The sequence below is a fragment of the Plasmodium berghei genome (assembly GCF_900002375.2).
Source record: "Plasmodium berghei ANKA genome assembly, chromosome: 9".
NCBI classification, from domain to species: Eukaryota; Apicomplexa; class Aconoidasida; order Haemosporida; family Plasmodiidae; genus Plasmodium; species Plasmodium berghei.
In genome coordinates this window covers 270,875-289,980 of record NC_036167.2, presented here as the reverse complement: position 1 = coordinate 289,980, position 19,106 = coordinate 270,875, and the positions used below count along the sequence as shown (strand labels likewise).

At 21.2% G+C, this 19,106-nt stretch overlaps 3 protein-coding genes across 3 annotated transcripts; 1 reads left to right on the top strand and 2 right to left on the bottom strand.

Moving 5' to 3' along the window:
• Positions 1–601: 601 nt before the first annotated feature.
• PBANKA_0908300 (conserved Plasmodium protein, unknown function) lies at positions 602–6,460 on the bottom strand (the record flags this gene model as incomplete). The annotated part of the gene is made up of 1 exon (XM_034564659.1): positions 602–6,460. One exon carries the CDS (start codon positions 6,458–6,460, stop codon positions 602–604), a length of 5,859 nt encoding a protein of 1,952 aa, XP_034421434.1.
• A 2,238-nt stretch (positions 6,461–8,698) lies between these two features.
• Positions 8,699–10,801, top strand: PBANKA_0908200 (conserved Plasmodium protein, unknown function; the record flags this gene model as incomplete). The annotated part of the gene is made up of 1 exon (XM_034564658.1): positions 8,699–10,801. One exon carries the CDS (start codon positions 8,699–8,701, stop codon positions 10,799–10,801), a length of 2,103 nt encoding a protein of 700 aa, XP_034421433.1.
• A 454-nt stretch (positions 10,802–11,255) lies between these two features.
• PBANKA_0908100 (conserved Plasmodium protein, unknown function) lies at positions 11,256–17,159 on the bottom strand (the record flags this gene model as incomplete). Its single annotated transcript, XM_034564657.1, has 6 exons — positions 11,256–11,280; positions 11,480–12,785; positions 12,909–15,497; positions 15,593–16,265; positions 16,383–16,583; positions 16,686–17,159. 6 exons carry the CDS (start codon positions 17,157–17,159, stop codon positions 11,256–11,258), a joined length of 5,268 nt encoding a protein of 1,755 aa, XP_034421432.1.
• Positions 17,160–19,106: the final 1,947 nt, after the last annotated feature.

Below are 19,106 nucleotides of genomic sequence, written 5' to 3'. Positions count from 1 at the left end.
CATATCTATAACAACACTGAAAATGTGGTAAAGCGAACATATTGGAAAATATATATCCTTAAAATGTTTAGAAATAAATGTCAATGATATAACGGAAAAAAAACACGTATATATTTAAATACAGTTATTATAATATTATGCATTTGGTATTTTGCAACTTGATAATTTTGTTAATGACCCCAAATTTGGATTAATTATGAATAAAAGGAAAAAAATATATAAATATATAAATTTTTTCGAGTATACAAAATTTATCAAAAAATGTATTGCACACTTTCGAATATAAAATATACATTTATAACATTAAAATAATTTTTAATATGAACGGCAATAAAATATAGAAATTAAAAGCCAAATAAGCTTATTTTATATTTCTAATTTTATTTTAAAAAGCTATATAGCCATAAAAAAAAAAATACAAATAAAATAATTTTATTATTACAACGTTTGGTATAGCTACTACATTCCTTTATCTTTTGTTTACTATTAAAATTGTACTCTTCATGTTTCTCTAGTTGAAAATATTAATTTTTTGTGTTACCCTGAATTTTGTATTTCTCTATATGATAGAAAAGATTTATATCATTTGCACTATATTTTACTATAGCTGGTAATTTGTACTTACATTATTATGCCAATTATAAAGAACATTCTTTATATCCTCCTTCAATATGTTATTGTTTATATTCTTTTTATCATCTGTATATTTATTATAAGCACTAGGATGTGGGAGATAGCTATCATAATAATTGTTATTATTTTTGGAGCTATCATTTAGGTTAACATATGCATCATATAAAGATTGAATATTAAGATTAATACGAATATTATTATTAGAACTGTTTGGCTTAATATTAGAAGGTTTATCCATATTATTATTACTATCAGTAAAATCGCTTTTATTAAAATTGGCATTAATATTATCCATATTTTCAACACTATCATATTCATTTTTTGCATTATTTGTATTATCATTTTCATATATAGGCTCATTTTTTCCCTTACATAAATAATTCCCCTCTTCTTTTGGGGAACTTTGAAAATCATTGGATTCTTGAACACTATCGCATAGTTTCATTTTTGTTCCGTCAAAAGGGCTTATCATATCTTCTGTATCATTATCGTCATTATTATTTTCATCGTGATCACTTTGTTCATTAGCACTCATGAAGGATAGCTCATGGTATGAGATGCCTTTTCCAGAATTAGTTAAATGCAATATGTTGTCATTTAAGTTGTTTTGACTGTCTTTGAAAATAGTGGATTTTTCAGAATCAATTTTTTCATTATTAATAATATTAGCTTTGTTATTTCCATGATCTGTATTTATGCAAAATTTTATCTGAGAATTCTGGATGCAATTTGGTTTATTTGCATTTGAATTATTTTCATGAACTCTGCTATTCTGCATAAAATCTTTAACTTTTAGTGAATCATTACTTCCTTCTATCATTTTGCAATCATTTTTTCTCACGTCTTCATTTAATGATAACTTGTTTTTATTAGAATCATTACCACATAAAATATAACTATTACTATTAAAAATCGATTTTCTATTATTATTTAAATTATGTTTTAAAAGGCTTTTGGTGGTTTTAAAGTTATCATTTTCACATGTATCTGTTTGGTATTCAAATTTGTTAAACTGTGAATCGTCATATTTGGATTGAAACTTTGTATCCTTATATTTTGTCTGTTTCATTTCGTCACATGCTACGACATGATGTGTTACCTCTGTCGTATAATTACCATGATCTATATTTTTTAATTCGTTGTTAGGTTTTTTATTACTATTGCTACAACCATTTTCGGATATAACAGCATGATCTAAAGTATTATCAAGTTCATTGTCTGTAATCACATCATTGCAATTGGCAGAAAATGAATCATTTGTAATAATCGAATTATATTCAGATTTGTTATCTTCTTCATTTTGTCTGGTAATATAATTATCATTGTTATATGCTATACTATCGTTTTGAAATTTTTTATTGGAGCCATCTATAAAATAGGAATTAATTTGAGTATGAGGAATACTGTGTTTGGTTCCAATAAGATCTTTACAAGCATCATCAGGGTTATTATTTGTATTGTTATCACGGATGTTATTCAAACTTTCGTCATGTTCTTTGTTTGAATTGATGTGTTTGCTATGATTATTGACCCGCGTAATAGCACAATCTTCTTCATCTTCACACGGATGATTATAATCGGTTTTAGCGCTAAGATGAACATAGAAACACATAAAATAATTCGGTGATGGGAAATATAAAAGTTTTGGTTTCAAATTTAAGAGTAAAAATTGCTCTTTAAAAAATTCATTTAGTTTTTGATTTAATTTATATATTTCATTGAATAAAATTATATTTTTTGATAGTTCATTTGTTGAAGTATCTAGATTATGATTTTTATTTTCTGATATATTTTCGCAAAAGCGATAGAATAAAGTATTAAGAAATTCGCAATTTTTATAAATAAAATTATAATTTTTAAAATCATTAAATATATCAAAATATAATAATATATTTGTATATGATTCTATTAGATGGATTTGGAATTTTCCTTTAATAAAATTAATATTATTTTCCGTTTTTCTATTATAAAAATTTATTATATTTATATTTTTTATAAGTGCATCTATATTACTTAAAGCAAGCTTATTAATAGATTCAACATATTCAGAATATTTCTTCATATAATTTTCTTTAATAGCATTTATATCTAATGCATGCAAAATTGTATATTTATTTTTTTCGTCTTGTTCAGAATTTTCTTTATCCATAGTATTATTTTGGAAACTAATATTTTGGTCATTGCTTGAATCATTTGTATTTATCATTTTATCTACATTTATTTTTTTTCTTATTTTTCTAACATTTTTTTTATTATTCTTCCAATTTTGTTCATCATTTTCTTCTATCATTTCTTTATTATTTTTGCAAATTTTTGAAATAAATGTAGATATATTTTTTATTTCTATTTTTCGTTTTTTATCATTATGTTTTTTGTTTATAATATTAGGCACAGGTATATCATTCTTTGTGTTATTATCAGTTTTTTTTATGCAATTTAATTTTCTATTATTATTTTCAAAATTTTTTGGACTGTAGTTGTTTATATATTCATTATTACTATCAGTATTGCAATTAGTATTTTGTGATGTTTTTCGTATATTTTTTTTTCTTTTATTATTATTTTGTTCATTACAAAAATGCTCATAATTATTTTGATTATTATATAATTGTGAATGTTGGTAAAATTCGGCTAAATTATTATTTTTTTTATGGGTACAATTGTTAGGAGTTTGTTTTTGTTCGAAATCAAACCCTGGTTTGTTTTTGTTTAGATTTATTTTTTGATTCAAAGCATTATTTTCACCAATGTTAATATTATTTTTATTAGAATAATCGTAACATTTGTTTTTAATATAATTACTATCTTCGTTATAATTATTATAATTGGGGTAGTTAGTTTGCTTATTTATATCGAAATTTGGAGTGACGTTCATAAAATTTGGAGTACTGTTATTAGTATTATATGATTGGATGTTCATTCGTTTTTCCTTTAAAAGGCACAAAACATTTTCCAAAAGGTCAATATAATAATCACATTTATCATTATTTCTATCTATTAAGTTGCTAATATTTCGTATGAAACGGTTTTCTGGGCTTATATTTTCATATGCACCATTTTCACACTTATCATGATTTAAATTTAAAGGAAAGTTATCATTATTTTTCTTCTTACTATTTCCATTCATATAATCTTCAATATTAAAATTACTATTTATATAGGCATTTTTTTCATCTTGGTCATATATATTTTTATGAATCATTTCATTGCCGGATGTTGGTGAATTAAAATCATTACCTGCTTTATCTACATTATTGTTATTTAATATATGGATATTTTTTATTAAATTATTATATTTGCCAATAAAATTTGATGAATTTTTTTTTATGTTATTTTTAAATATATATTTGTTTTTTAAATTACTTGAAAAAGATGATAATTCGGAATGTGATTTATTTTTATTTAATTTTTTTTTCTTATTATTGTTTATATTTATATAATTTGTATTCTCAATGCATGAATTACTATGATTGTATTCTTCTTCCATATATAATATATTGCTATTGTTAGTATTGATAGGATTATTGGCATTACCAATTGAGTTGGAAATTGTTACATTCGTGTTAGATGTGCTATAATTATCATTTTTTGCATTTTTTACATTGTTTACATGGTTTATCTCATTTGATATTTTAGGAGATATCTGATTAAGATTATAATGATTATCTAAACCACTTGAAAGTTTGCTAATATTATTTATCTTGCTTATTTCATTATTAAATTCACAAGGCAATTCAATATTAGTTTGTTCCAATTGATGTGTATTATTTTCATATGTTGGAGTATCATCAATTCTTTTATCACAAATATTTTGACTATTTTTATAAATTACTGCATGCTCACTATTAATATCACTACTTTGAGCTATGTCTGTGCTTAAATGGGGTACTGCTGATTCATTTTTTCCCTTTGAAATATGGTCGTTTTCTTTATTTAATATATTATTAGGATAAATATATGAATTTTTTGTTTGGTTATTATTATCACTTTTTTTAGAATAACAATTACTAATATACAATTTTTCAACACTTCTAATATTGTTCCTATATTTTTCAGAAGTAGATAATTCTGAATTTTTATAGGAATTTATGATTGAAGTAGAATTATTACAATGTTCATTTTCTTCATCTAATTCAATAAATTTATTAAAAATATGTTCCATGTTTTTTAATAATGATTCAGATGTGTTTTCTTCATAAGCATACTTATTGAGCATATCTTTATTCATGCGAATCAATTCAAAACATTTCGAAGATTTGCACTTTTTATTGTCTAATACATTTTCATGGATAAATTTTTCGTTATTATTTTTTATATATGTTTTATTTAAATTGTTTAACTTATTTTTATGATTACATTTAGATAAATTTGAATCATTATTATTTATTTGAATATTGTTTTTAATGTTTATGTCATTATTTTGTTTATTTTTACTTCGACGCCCAGTATCGATTGATTTTCGAATGTTTCTGTTGCCCATGTCGGGATCATGGCTGCTTTCGAAGAAGATATTACTATTCACATTGCTATTTATATTATATACTTTTTTTTCTTGACTATCACTAGAATTGTCCATAATATTAGTAGCAATTTTATTACCACTCGTTTTATGCTTATTTCTAGTATATATTGAATTGGGACCATTCAATTTATTATTTTCTTTTATTTCCCAACTAACATTATTTTTTGAGGGAATATTGAAATATTTTTCTTTATAAGTATCATCAGACAAATTTAAAGAATTTTGATTATAATTTTTATCTTCACTTGGGTATCTATTTTTCAAATAACGATGATAAGGTAAGATGTTTTTATTTTTCGTTTTATAATTTTTATAATCATCAAAAAAATCATGTTTATTATTATGTTTCATGTTATTATGTATATAATAATCATCTAGCGAATAATGACGCTTGATTGTATCACCTTCTTCATTATTGTTATTACAAATGTTTATATTTTCTGATTCCCTATTTTTCCTAATATAATAATTACTATCCAAAGAATTTAATACATTATTTGTATTTTCAAAGTTTTGAATTTTGTTTTTATTTAATTTATTAGATACAGAAATTATGCTTTTTAAATTTCTTCGTTTTTTATCATAATTATTACTATCACTTTTTTGTGATATATCATCAGTTTCATCTGTTATGAATTTATTTATGTTATAAATATTATTATAACACACATTATTATCATCATTGTTTTCATTTTTCTTTCGTTTATTAACATTTATATTAGATTGATTATATAAATTACTGTTATATATTGTTTCTGAATTAATATCAGAAATTAAATTAGAATCGACAGATTGCTCTAATCTAGTCATGTTACTATTCATATGTATACCATATGATATATTATTTATTAATCTGTTAGGTATTTGATTGATATGGCTTTGTATATTTTGATCATTACTACTTATTGAATTGTCTATTCTTAAGGTTTTTAATTCTTCAGTTAATTTTAAAGCGGCTTTTCTTGCTTCCCCTTTTAAATTTACACTTAAATTTTCAAAAGGCTCCCATGTATTATCATCACTATCATAATTTTTCCATTTTATTAAAAACTCAAAATTATCTAAATTCTCATTTTTTTTTTTTTTTTTCGAATCTAATTTATACCTTGCCATAATAATTTTTTCAACCTCGAAAACTTCGGTATGATCTGGTTCACCAATTATTGTGACACTAAAATCTGAACTATAGTCATCATCAAGCATTAGTTTTATTCTACTTTTTCTTCGAATTTTTCTTGAGCCTTTTTTTCGTTTTTTTGAACTCAGTTCAAATGGCGTATTAATAACATTATAGCAATCGTGCATCTTTCCCCAAAAAGCGGTACTTTTATATGCTTATAAAATGCATAGACAAGAGAAGATAAATATATATACATGTATACATACATACATACATACATGCATACATATGTATCAGTATATTTATATATTTAAATTCATATATACGCATACAAATATGTTAACTACATATTTTGTATATTTTTATACGTATATAATTGCACATATATATTTACATATGAATAAAACAAATTCATTCTTATGGGTCATTTTCAAATTATCACATGCGGATGGAAAATGAGAAAGTATCAAAAAATGCCATTTAAAAAAATTCAGAAATCAACCATGAAAAAATAATATACTAAACATAGACTTCTATATAAATATGCATATAAAATACATACATATATGGGATGATGGAACAAGTTATTTCTTCTTATTTATTATAAATAGGTGAAAAAAAAAATATATACATATGTAACTTCTATGCAAACTTGTTATATGGAAAGTGTGCTTTTAAACTGCATTGAACAAATATATTGGTAAATTAAGGTATTTTAATAGCATATTTATATATAAATATATACATAATGTTGAAAGGTATAAACACAAAATAACACAAAGCCATTTCCTCTTTTTTAGCATTTGATAATATACTGCATATATATATCAAAAATTAATAAATAAAAACCGATGTACGTTTTATAGTTCTTAATATTTCTAAAGTGGTGAAAAAAAAAGAAAAGACCATCTTGATAAAGGTATTTTTTTGCACGTATATAATGTACAATCAAATCATATATTAAAAACAAAACAAATCTTTCGTTAATAAGGGCGTAAAAACGAAATATATATATATAAATAGCGTCTACATAAAATTTATATTTAGTAACTACAATACAAAAGCACATAATGCAAAGTACTCAAATTAAAAGTATCAAAACATATAATAACTTTTTTATACGGTTTTCCAAAACTAATAATATAAAAGTTATTATATTTTAGTAAATATATTAAAACAAAGAGTAAATATATATATTGCAATCATGTTCATTATATCCATATAAATATAAATATAATGGATTTATATGTATATTATGGTTTTATATACAAAGTTGTTAATATATATAAATATGTACAACTAGGCATACTGTTCTTAAAATTTGCTAAATTCTATAAACATACGTTGTAATGAACATAATTTATGCAATGATTATTTTTAAAAAACATAAAAAATATATATTATTTGAAATAAATATAATTTCTATTAAAAAAAATATTATATATATTAAAATCACATAAACATTCAGTATCTCATTTTAATATGCTTTTATATATAAAAATCAAGATTTAATATAATAAAGTAATGAAAAAAAAATGTTATTTTAACTATTGTTAAAAAATATATTATAATACGTTTTATAGATAAATATATATGCGTTGAGGCATTTTTTTTTTGACAAATTTTATTCGTCGTTTCTTATTATATTTTTTTAATTTTTTTTTTAATTTTTGCATTTTATATACAAAAAAAATATAATAAAAAATTATATTTATTTGTATTATTAAATACAATCACAATAAATATAAAAATATATATATTAGAATTTTCTTAAAATATAGGTTCGATTTATATCAATAGGTATATATATCACTATAAATGGTATTATAGTGTACTCAAGACGCTAAAAGGAAATAATATATATTAAGTTTGATTACTAAATATTTGCACTTTCCCAAAAAAAAAGAAAAAAAAAGGGTAAATTTGGTTATAATAATGGTGTTAATCCATTTTATGAAAGTTTTTAAAAAATATAGAAATGAAGCCAATATTCTTAATAAATAATGGTTTAATTTTAAAATAGCATATATAATATATGCATAAAAAAAAATAAATATTTTTTCTTATTTTTGTGGTGAATGAATTTGATTATTCCCTTCACTAGTATGAACATATTTTAAATGTAGTAATATGCATTTGCTTATAAAAATAAATAAAATGACATTATTTCAAATAAATTGTTTATAAAAAATAAAATAAATAAAAAAACGAAACAAAAGGAAAATAAATCAGCATATATAATACTCAATTATAAACAAATTAAAAAAAAAAAAAAAAAAAACACACACAAGTTTTCGAAGTATAATTTATATAGATATATATATATTAAAAATATATTGGGCTAGTAAACGCCTTTTTATTTTGGGGCTTTTGTGCTTATATGTATAAATATATATAAAGGTGTAAGGAGAAAAGAATATAAAATGAAATATGAGAAATCATTTGGGAATAATGATAAAGATGGTAAAAAAAATGAACACAATTTGAAAAATTATAATAGAGCTAGTAGCAAACGATATAGTAATAATGAAGAAAATGGAGAATATAATAAATTATTATATCATAATAATAAGCCACATGGAAATAATAGATATAACAATAAATTTGATTCACAAAAGCCAAATAGTTTGTACTTTTCTCAAAATGGAAAAAAAAATAATAATAATGAAATAAATAATAAAACAATAGATAGACGAAAAAATAAAAATAATGATTATAATCGCCCCTTTTATAAAAAAGGAATAATAAATGACAAAAATAATAAAGGAAAAAGTTATTCTCACCCCCATAAAAAATATATAAGATCAGAAAAACATTTTAAACAAAAATTATACAATAACAATAATTATAATTCAAATAATTTTGATAACAATAATAATTATGATGAAAATTATTATGGCAATTACACTAACAATTCTAGCAATATTAATCCAAATAAAACAAAACAAGAAAATATAAATATAGAGTTAAGTAATTTGCATAGAGATCTTCATAATTTATTATTTAATGCATCGAACATAAATGAAAATGATAAAAATAACGATACATCTGATGATCATATAATTAATAATATAAACAATAATAGTGCATTAAATAATGTTGACACAGAATATAATAAATTTTATAATTTTTCCATAATAAAAAATAAAAATGATGTTGATAAAAATATTGAAGCATCTTTAAATCTGGAATCTCAAAATAAAAGTTCTAACGATAGTGTCTTAAACACATTATCTATTTTAAGAACAATTCCATTTAAAACCTCGGGTAGTATTAAGGATAGCAATAGTAGTATTAGTGATAATAATAGTGATATAGAAAATAGAAACTCAAATTTCCCAAAAAATAATCATGATAATAATATGGAAGGATATAGAGATGACAAATATATAAAAAATAATTTAGAAAAAAATAACCATTTTAATCATGGAAATACAATAGTTAACAATAGAATAAATGATGGACATGTAGGTAATTACATATCAGGATATAATCAACAAATAGAACATAAAAATATGGATAGAAATATTTCGAAAGGAATACATAATAAATATGACTCGAATGGACATGAATTTTTTCAAGAATCACAATTTTCTAATAATGAACACAGTGATAGTAGTAGTAATATTGGGGATAAATTGGCAGAACATAACAACTTCAACAATCGAAATATATATGAAAAAAATAATGATAAAACAAATTTTGATGAAAACACAAATTTTAATGATAATATATTTCCAGAAACTCAAATTAAAGAATCATTAAAAGTATTAAATACATTACAAGTTGATATCGAAAGGGTATGTTGTTATATAAAACATTTTTCTGATCCTCCTGATAAATTATTTGAAGTTATGAATGAAGTTTTTCTTGATAATACAATATTATTAAATTCTAAAATTGCTATATTTTATGTCTATAATCATTTAATTCAAGAACTAAGAAATAATTATCGAAATAATTTTGATAAATATATCTATATAGCTAATAAAGGACTAGAGATTTTTGTTATACCAATATTAAGATATATATTAACAGAACAAGTGAAAAATATTGAAATGATAAATAAATTTTATCGATGTATTTCAATATGGAATGAAAGAAATATATATAGCAAATTTATATGTGATCAATTAATAGCCTTACAAAAAAATCCTCAAAAAAAAATTGAAATAAATATAAAAAACATAACAAATAAAGCTCATACATTATTATCAAATGAACTATCTAATTTTGTTCCATTAAATTTTATTTTAAAAATGCCAAGTATTAATAATGAGCATAAAAAGGCATTAAACAATGAAATAATAAAATCGTTATTTATAAATCCATCAAAGGAAACATTAAAAGATTTAGATAATAAAAATATTGAAGAAGCATCCAAGATGTCAGACAAAGTAATGAGGATGTTTGGACAAGAATTAATTTTAGTTAATTCTCAGATTTTAGAATTAGCTTCTCTAATTAGTGACAATAATGACTGTTTAGTTAAGTTAAGAGCTTCCATGGATAATTTAAAGGATTGAATATGCTATTATCCTCAGGGAAATGCGCATAAATATGCCTATGGGCACTTGTACACATGTATATACACTATTTTTTTTTAACCATACCTTATTCGAATTATTTTTATTTGTTTTTAAACGCTATATTATATGATTTTCCTATTTGTTTTTTTGTTTTTATTTCAAGTTAAGCTTTGTGTAATATATTACCCTATGCTTTTTCACGTTTTCATGCATTGTATTTTTAATTTTTTTTAAGTTGCTTTTATGCAAATTTAGCCAATTTATTATTCATATACAAAATGTGATATATCACATATGCACATTTATGCTTAATATTTTTTAATTTTTTCGGAAGAAATTTATTAATATGTCATATTCAGCAATATGATTCACTAATTGAAAATGAAAAATTATAAAATTTAATAAGCCAAAGGTATGGATTATGTCATACATGCCAAAATTTTGAGGAGCACTATTTCCATGTTCTACGCCATTCCCTATGAAAATATAAAATAAAATTGATGAAATGATTAATTTTTAACAATATACAATTTTATATGTATATCTATAGAAATATAAAAAATATGGAAAGATAGGAGGTTGAAAAAAAACGGGGATAAACCCGCAAACAATGATCCCAATGTACAATATAATATATATATATATAAATTAATTTATTTGTTTATATTTATTTACGATGAGGCCATCTGGATGTTTAAAGAATATGCCAAAGATCTTTTCCATAGCTCTCGGGTATAATCATCAAACATTATTATTTTAATTTTTTTTTCCTTCGATTTTTTATGCTCAATTTTATAAATAAGAGAAATAATGGATTCACATTTGTTAATAAATTTAATCATACTTAAATATTCATTATCATATTTATGTTTTATATTTAAAAAAAACTGATTTGCAAATACATATCTTTTATTATTATAAGTATCCGAATTGTTTGTTTGAGTTGGACTTATACTTTGATTATCTGTTGTAGTTATGGATGTTGTAACGTTTGTTGATAACAATTGATCGTTTGTACACTCCGAGTTAGAATGTGAATATATATTTTTAACTGCATTTGTAATTGCAGATTTCCTAGCAAATATTGGATTTTCGTCATTAATAATATTAGCTGTCATTCCTATGAAATTGTTCAGAAATATTTTTTCATTTATAAAAATATTATTATTTTGTTCTTCGTCACTATCTTTGATTGATTCAACATAAAGTTTTATATCATTTTTTTCTTCATCAATAAATGGACTTAAAAATATCCAATTTTTAAAATTTAATTTGAATACATATAAATGATTTTTTGTTAAGACAAAAAATAATAATATTTTTTTTTTTTTTTTATTGATTGATATATTTGCTCTAAATATATTACACTCTTCTTCATTATTAGATTGTGTATCAGAATTATCAGATTTGTCCAATTTATTTGAAGAGTCTGTTACTTCAGAATAATTCGAATCATTTGTATTATCATATTCTTCTGAACTTTCATATTCATACATATTTTTAGAGTTATCTAAATTGTCTTGTCTTTTTTTTATTTTATTTTTCTTATTTGTTTCATATATTTCATCTTCTTTTATTTCTTTATAGGCAAAGGATGTTATAATAATATTATGAACGTTCATATAATTTTTTAAATTATTTATAATTATAGTATCTTGAATTATGTCTACTCTCGTTTCATAGTTAGAACCCGACAAAAATTGAGAATATAATATAATTACATCTCGATAATACTTATTTATACTAATAAATATATCATATGATTCGTATGGTCTATGTTTATCAAAACATATATTACCCAGAACAAAAAAATTGTCATTTATTTTACTAATACAGATTCGTGTTATATCTTTATATATTTTTTCTGAATAAATAACTAATTTTGTATCTTTAAAATCGGTTATATTACTTTCAAAATTATCTGGGATAAAGACTAAATAATATTTATCAAATCCAATAGCCATAAAATACCATTCTATAGCTGCAAATAAGCAATATGAATAAGAAAAGAAAAAAAATATAAAGATATAAAAACCAATTAAATAGTTATAAATAAATATAAATCAATATGAAATAAAAATTTTGAATATAATTTTTGTCGTACCATTATTCCTGATATATATAACTGGAGATATGTGATAAATCTGTGTGGGGCGTTTATTTTTTTGGGATAAATAATTTTGTAGAAGTATTCGTAAATATATGAGTTTGTGATAAAAAAATATAGAATGAATAAGAGATTTCCTAAATAATATTTTGTGAATAAATTTTTTATAATTTATAAAATATAAAATAAAATACTTGAGGTTTGGTGAAAAGCACATTAAATAGGAAATAGTATGTAATGTGTAGAAAAAAATAGTGTGTATATAATTGAATTTTTTTTTGTGATATATATATGATTTATATTCTGATCCATGGTGTATATTATTAATATATATAAATAAATAAAGTAATAATAAAATGTTATTTTTATAAAAAAAATTATATAAAGAACAATCAACACACCATTTTTGTATTTCATTATATTGTGAAAATTGTATATATATAATTTTTTGTGTAAAATAATAAAATAATTGACTTAATTCTGAAAAAAAATATTGATATTTATCTGATATATTATATTCGTTATTTCGAAGTTTTTTAATAAATTCTTTAGATATTAATTTTAAATAATAACAAAATATATTATAAAAAATTAACATATCCATTGATTCAATTGCTCTTATATTTTTTTTTAATATCTCATTGTATAAACGAAAAAAATGTGCATAAACATTACAATCATAAAAAGAGCATTGATTTAAAAGATTTATAAAGCCTTTTAAAACATTGCTTTTTAATAAAAATTCTTCTAATTTTGTATAAAATTCATTGTCTATATTATTAATGATAATACTGTAAAATATTCTGAATGAAGAATCTAAAATATATGATTCATTAATTTCACCTTTGCTACTATTAACAAATAATCCTCTTTTGTTAAATAAAAGAATATTAAAGGTTTTTATTTTGGGTTTATATATTACTTCTTTATTAAAATTTAATAATTCAGACGATATTTTATCTAGTACAGTTACGTTAGGATCAGACGATATGGACGATTCAGACGATGGTTTACAGTATGTATCTATATTTTCGTCATTAATAAAACTAAATGAATTTTCTGTATTAGTGTATTTACTGTCTATACTATGAGAAGCGTCGTTTTTCACATTGTTAGACAATTTTTTTAAAATATTATTTTCTTCTATACTATGTTGATTTAATAATGTACTATTTTCAATTATATTATCATCATTCGTCTTATTTTGATTACCATCTTTATTTAAATTATTGTTATTTGAATTTTTTTCTTTTATTTCATCTTTTTCAGATAAGTCTTTTTGTGACAATCCTTCGTCATTAGAAAAATTCATATATTGCTCTTTTTTGGGGCTTTTAATTATTTTTTTTTTAGGTTTAGATATTTCAAACATATTATCTAAATTAGATTCAATTTCATTGTCAACTAATGAGATATCAAATGTTTTAGTAAAATTATTTTTTGATAATTGTAAAAAAATTTTTTTTTTTTTTTGATGAATATTTTGCAATTGTAGATCCAAATGTTTGTATTGCGCATTATTATCTTTTCCTTCATGTTTAAAATTTGTAATGATATTTTTTATTTTTTTTTCTTTTAATTGTAAATAAGATATTTTCTTTTCATATTCTAATTTGTAGTATTTTAAAACTCCAGGAAAATATTGTTCTTTTTGTTCTTTTTTTAAATCTGAAAAAATATCATGCTCAACAAACATAGTTAATAAGGAAAATAAATTCCCTATATACTGATTTAAAAAAATGGACAATTGCTCTTTACAATCCTTTCGATCTATATCGTTCATTAATAAAAAATATTTTAATATATTTTTTTTATTCCAATGTTTATCTTCAAGATTACATAAATCAAATATATTCATATTATTATAAGTTTTAAATTGATAAAAATATCCACTAAATATATCAGCTATATTAATTAAAAGACGGAAATAAATTTTTTTATTTTTTGATACATTATTTTTCATTAATATTTTAAATATATTTTCAATATCGCAAGGCCATGTTCTTTCAATTAAAATATCATAATTTATATTTTCTTCACTATATAAACTATCTTCATTTACTAAAATATTATTAAAATAATAAGATATTGATGGGTTTCGCATAAAATTTCGTAACTCAATAAATTTTGAGCATATACACAGAAATTCCACTGTTACCTTGTTTAAATCTATGACTTCTGTTTCATAAATATGCCTGAAATTTTCATTTTGATTTAATGTAAATGCACTAACTTCAATAAACATTTCCATATCAGAGTTGTCATTATTTTTGAGGAGCGAGAAGTGTGCTTTTCTTTGTAATATCAAATCGTGTAATAAAAATTCATTTATGATTCGAAATATGTTAATAATTATTTCTTTAAAATTGTAATCATCTATAATAGTTTTAATTTTTTCATTTATTATTACTTTTATATATATTTTTATACAATAGTAGTATATTTCTCTCCATTTGTTATTTATAGTAATATTTTTTTCATTCAAAATATAAAATATTTTATATATCTCTACAAATTTGTAATCTTCAAAAGACAATTGATAAATAAATTTTAACATACGAATTATTATGTTTTCATTTTTTTTTTCTAAAAAGGAAAAATAATATAATACAAAGATTTAACAAACGTGTAAATAAAATTATGTACAGTGTAGAAAATATATAATAACGAAATTAACTTACCCAAACATGCAAATAAATATTGATTTATGTTACTGTTTCTGAACTCTTTTTTTACTTTTATAGAATACTTATCTAATTCTTTCTGAAAAAAAAAAGCAATGATGTCTAAAATTGATTTAACAATCTCAAATAAATAATTCTCTATATTATCATCAGAATTTTTATAATGATTAAATATATTATTATATTTATTTCCAAATAATAATGGCATTAATATTTTTAAATTATTTGTATTCTGCAATATATATTCAATATTATTATTATATGTTTCATTATTTTTTAAAATTAATAATAATCCTCCTAAACTCGCACTTAAATAATAAGGATTATTTATATCCATTTTAATTGCAATTAAAAATAAATCAATAATATGCATAGTGTTACAAAGCTCGATTAATGTCTCTTTACTAAAATTACAAATATTATTTAATGTTAAAATTATTAAATTAGAATATATAGATTTATTCTGAGAAATATTTGTTTTACCTATATTTACTATTTCTTTAATTTTTTTAAAATATAAAATTATATGTAATTTTTCATTTATAATCATTTCACAATGTTTAAAATAATTTCCGCATAAATTGTGCACAATCAGATAGACATCTTTGAGGTAATTTGGGGCATCATCAAAATCATCATCCTCATGTTTTTTCATTTCTTTGATAAGAATCTGTGAGAAAAAAAATTCATAAATTTGTATGAAGTAATGCAATTACAATAATAGGCATATATAGCTATGAACATTTAAAAGATCTAAAAATAATTGGATGAAAAAAAAAAATCTAACTTTTAATAGCCCTTCATCATAGGCTATTAAGCATATTTCCTTATCTAAAGTGCAAATTGATAAAAGCTTCAAAATATTTTCATTAAATGAACTTTTTAATATTCTTATAATTTTATAGATACATTTTTTGAAGCTGTTTGCTATGATTTTGTCCCGTGGTAATGAATTCAATCCGACAAATATATTATCTATGGTTTGTTTCTAAAAAAAGAAGATAAAACAACGACAATATAAATTATTATATATTTTGAAAGAGGTATAACATAAAATATTCGAGAGCACATATATATAAATGTGTGTTACCTCCGAAGAATTGAGGATGGTCGATGTGACTATTTCCTCTAAAGCAGAACAAATAGCGGTTTTATATTCATCATTTAAAGCTAAATTACATAATATGGTTAATATTTTTATGTTAAAATTATAATCATTAATAAATATTAGCTTTGAAATTGCATATATAAATGTATTTCTAGAATCTTCATATTTTTCTAAAACAATTAATATCCGATCTATAATTTTGTCAATAGTCAATTTTTGTTCCTTTGCTTTATTCGCGTTTTTTTGCTCGTTTTTTGAAAAAAACGACTTTCGAAAATCTATTGGATCCTCATAACACAACGTTGCTAACTCATCAAGTATGTTTACATATTTCCAATAATCGTTATCATTCTTAATTATTTCTTCTATCAAATTTATAATATTTTGACTGTAACTAAAATTATCATCTTTTTCTTCGTTTGAAATATTTATGTTTTTAAAAATTTTTTTAATCATTAGTTATAAATCACACATGCGTATTAAAGGGATTATCTTCAGTGTTATTTTTATTTTTTTTCTTCAACATATTATGATGTATATAAAAATAAATAATAAAATATGCATCTTCTATATTCTAATTAAGTATAAACTTATGTTTATAATTATACTTAATATAAGTGTATATTTGTGTATACTTATATTAACCCGAGTATATCATTTCTTTTTTTTTTTATTTATTAATTTTTTTTCCCTGATTTCTTTTTTGGGGAGCTGATATACATAAGATTTTGTCATTATATGTGTTGGTTACTTTTGGAGTTGCTACTTATATTTATTGAATCGGAATATTTTTCATTTTAGAGATTTAAAAAAAAAAAATTATTAAATGAAGAATTCTGAAAAATTCCATTTTACTATGTGAATAAAATTGAATAATAATGGTAAAAATAAAAAAGTAGAGAGTTACACATTTCATATATTTACTTGTTATTTTCTATACATGGATAAATTTTTGTAAAGTTTATTGGAAGGATTGTGTGCAAAAGAGAAATATATAAATAAAGAAAAGTAGAAAAAAAAACTGCAAATTTTACATATTTAGACCAAATAAAACATAACTAATATTATCTCAATGGAATATTAATATTGAACATAAATAATTTTATTTATCTTTATTTTAAAAATATAAAGGGATTATAATATGTCTTAAAATAAAATGAAAAAAGAATGATATAATATTTCAAAGTGGCTTTTGCAAAGATAATGAATGTATATAATATATTTGAAATTGTGCTAAATCTGTATAACAATTAAAATTAATAAATGATAACATCGGTTATAAATATAGTGGATTTTTTAGTAAATCGAAAATGGAGTATAATATATGGCAATAAACATAAAACACTGGATTCCAAATTTAATCAAAATGGATAACCAATTATCCATAAAACAATGGCAATCAAAATTTTGATAAAATAGGGATATATAATGACAATAACACAATCTATATATACAATAAAGAGAATGAACACATTATTCAATCAAATAAGGAATGTAAAAATGAACATAAAAGATCTGATCTTGAATCATCAACACATTTTAATAAGGCTCATAATATTTGTAAAAATATCAATGGTTATATTAATTTAGGGAATACAACAAAAAACACAAAAAATGATTACACTGGATGATAACATAAAAGGAGAATGTGCTTATATCAATTTAAAGACATTGATTATAAATTTGTTTTAAAATTTAAATTTAAACTTAATCACAAAAAGTCTTCCTTTTCGTAAAGCTAAATTAATTGATTTTTATTTTATGGGGCATGTTAATAAAAAATGGGGATAATAATGAAAGCATAATGGTATAACATATTATAAATGTGAACAAAAGGAAAAATAAAAATAATAAAATTGTAAAATTAATTACTTAAAAAATATATATATTTGCTTTTTGAAAATAAAAATTAAAACAATTTTGTATTCAGTGTTCCTGAAATACACAATACAGTGATATTATTTTGTTCGTTGTATAAAAACTTATGATACATAAAATTATAAAAAAAAGGAATGAATATAAAAATAATTATTTGTAGAAAAAAAGAGGAAAATAGTAGCATTTATGAGTAATATATAGACAAAAAATACAAAGAAAGTACATAAAATGTGAAACATAATGAAGACGAATTGTAAATGCTCAATAAAAATTGTGTGCAACTATTCCACAACGGTAAAAAAAAGAAAAAAAATGAAAAACATATAATAAAAAAAATACATATTAAAAAAAGGTTATTATTGAATTATTTATATATAATTTTTTTTTTAATTTAAAAAAAATAATTTATTAAAATTTAAGGAAAAAATAAAAAGAATATCATAAATAATCCTCAAAAAATTATTAATTTGCCTGAAAAAAAAGAAAGAATGACTCTCAGATATTTTTCCCCATTTAGGAGTGGAA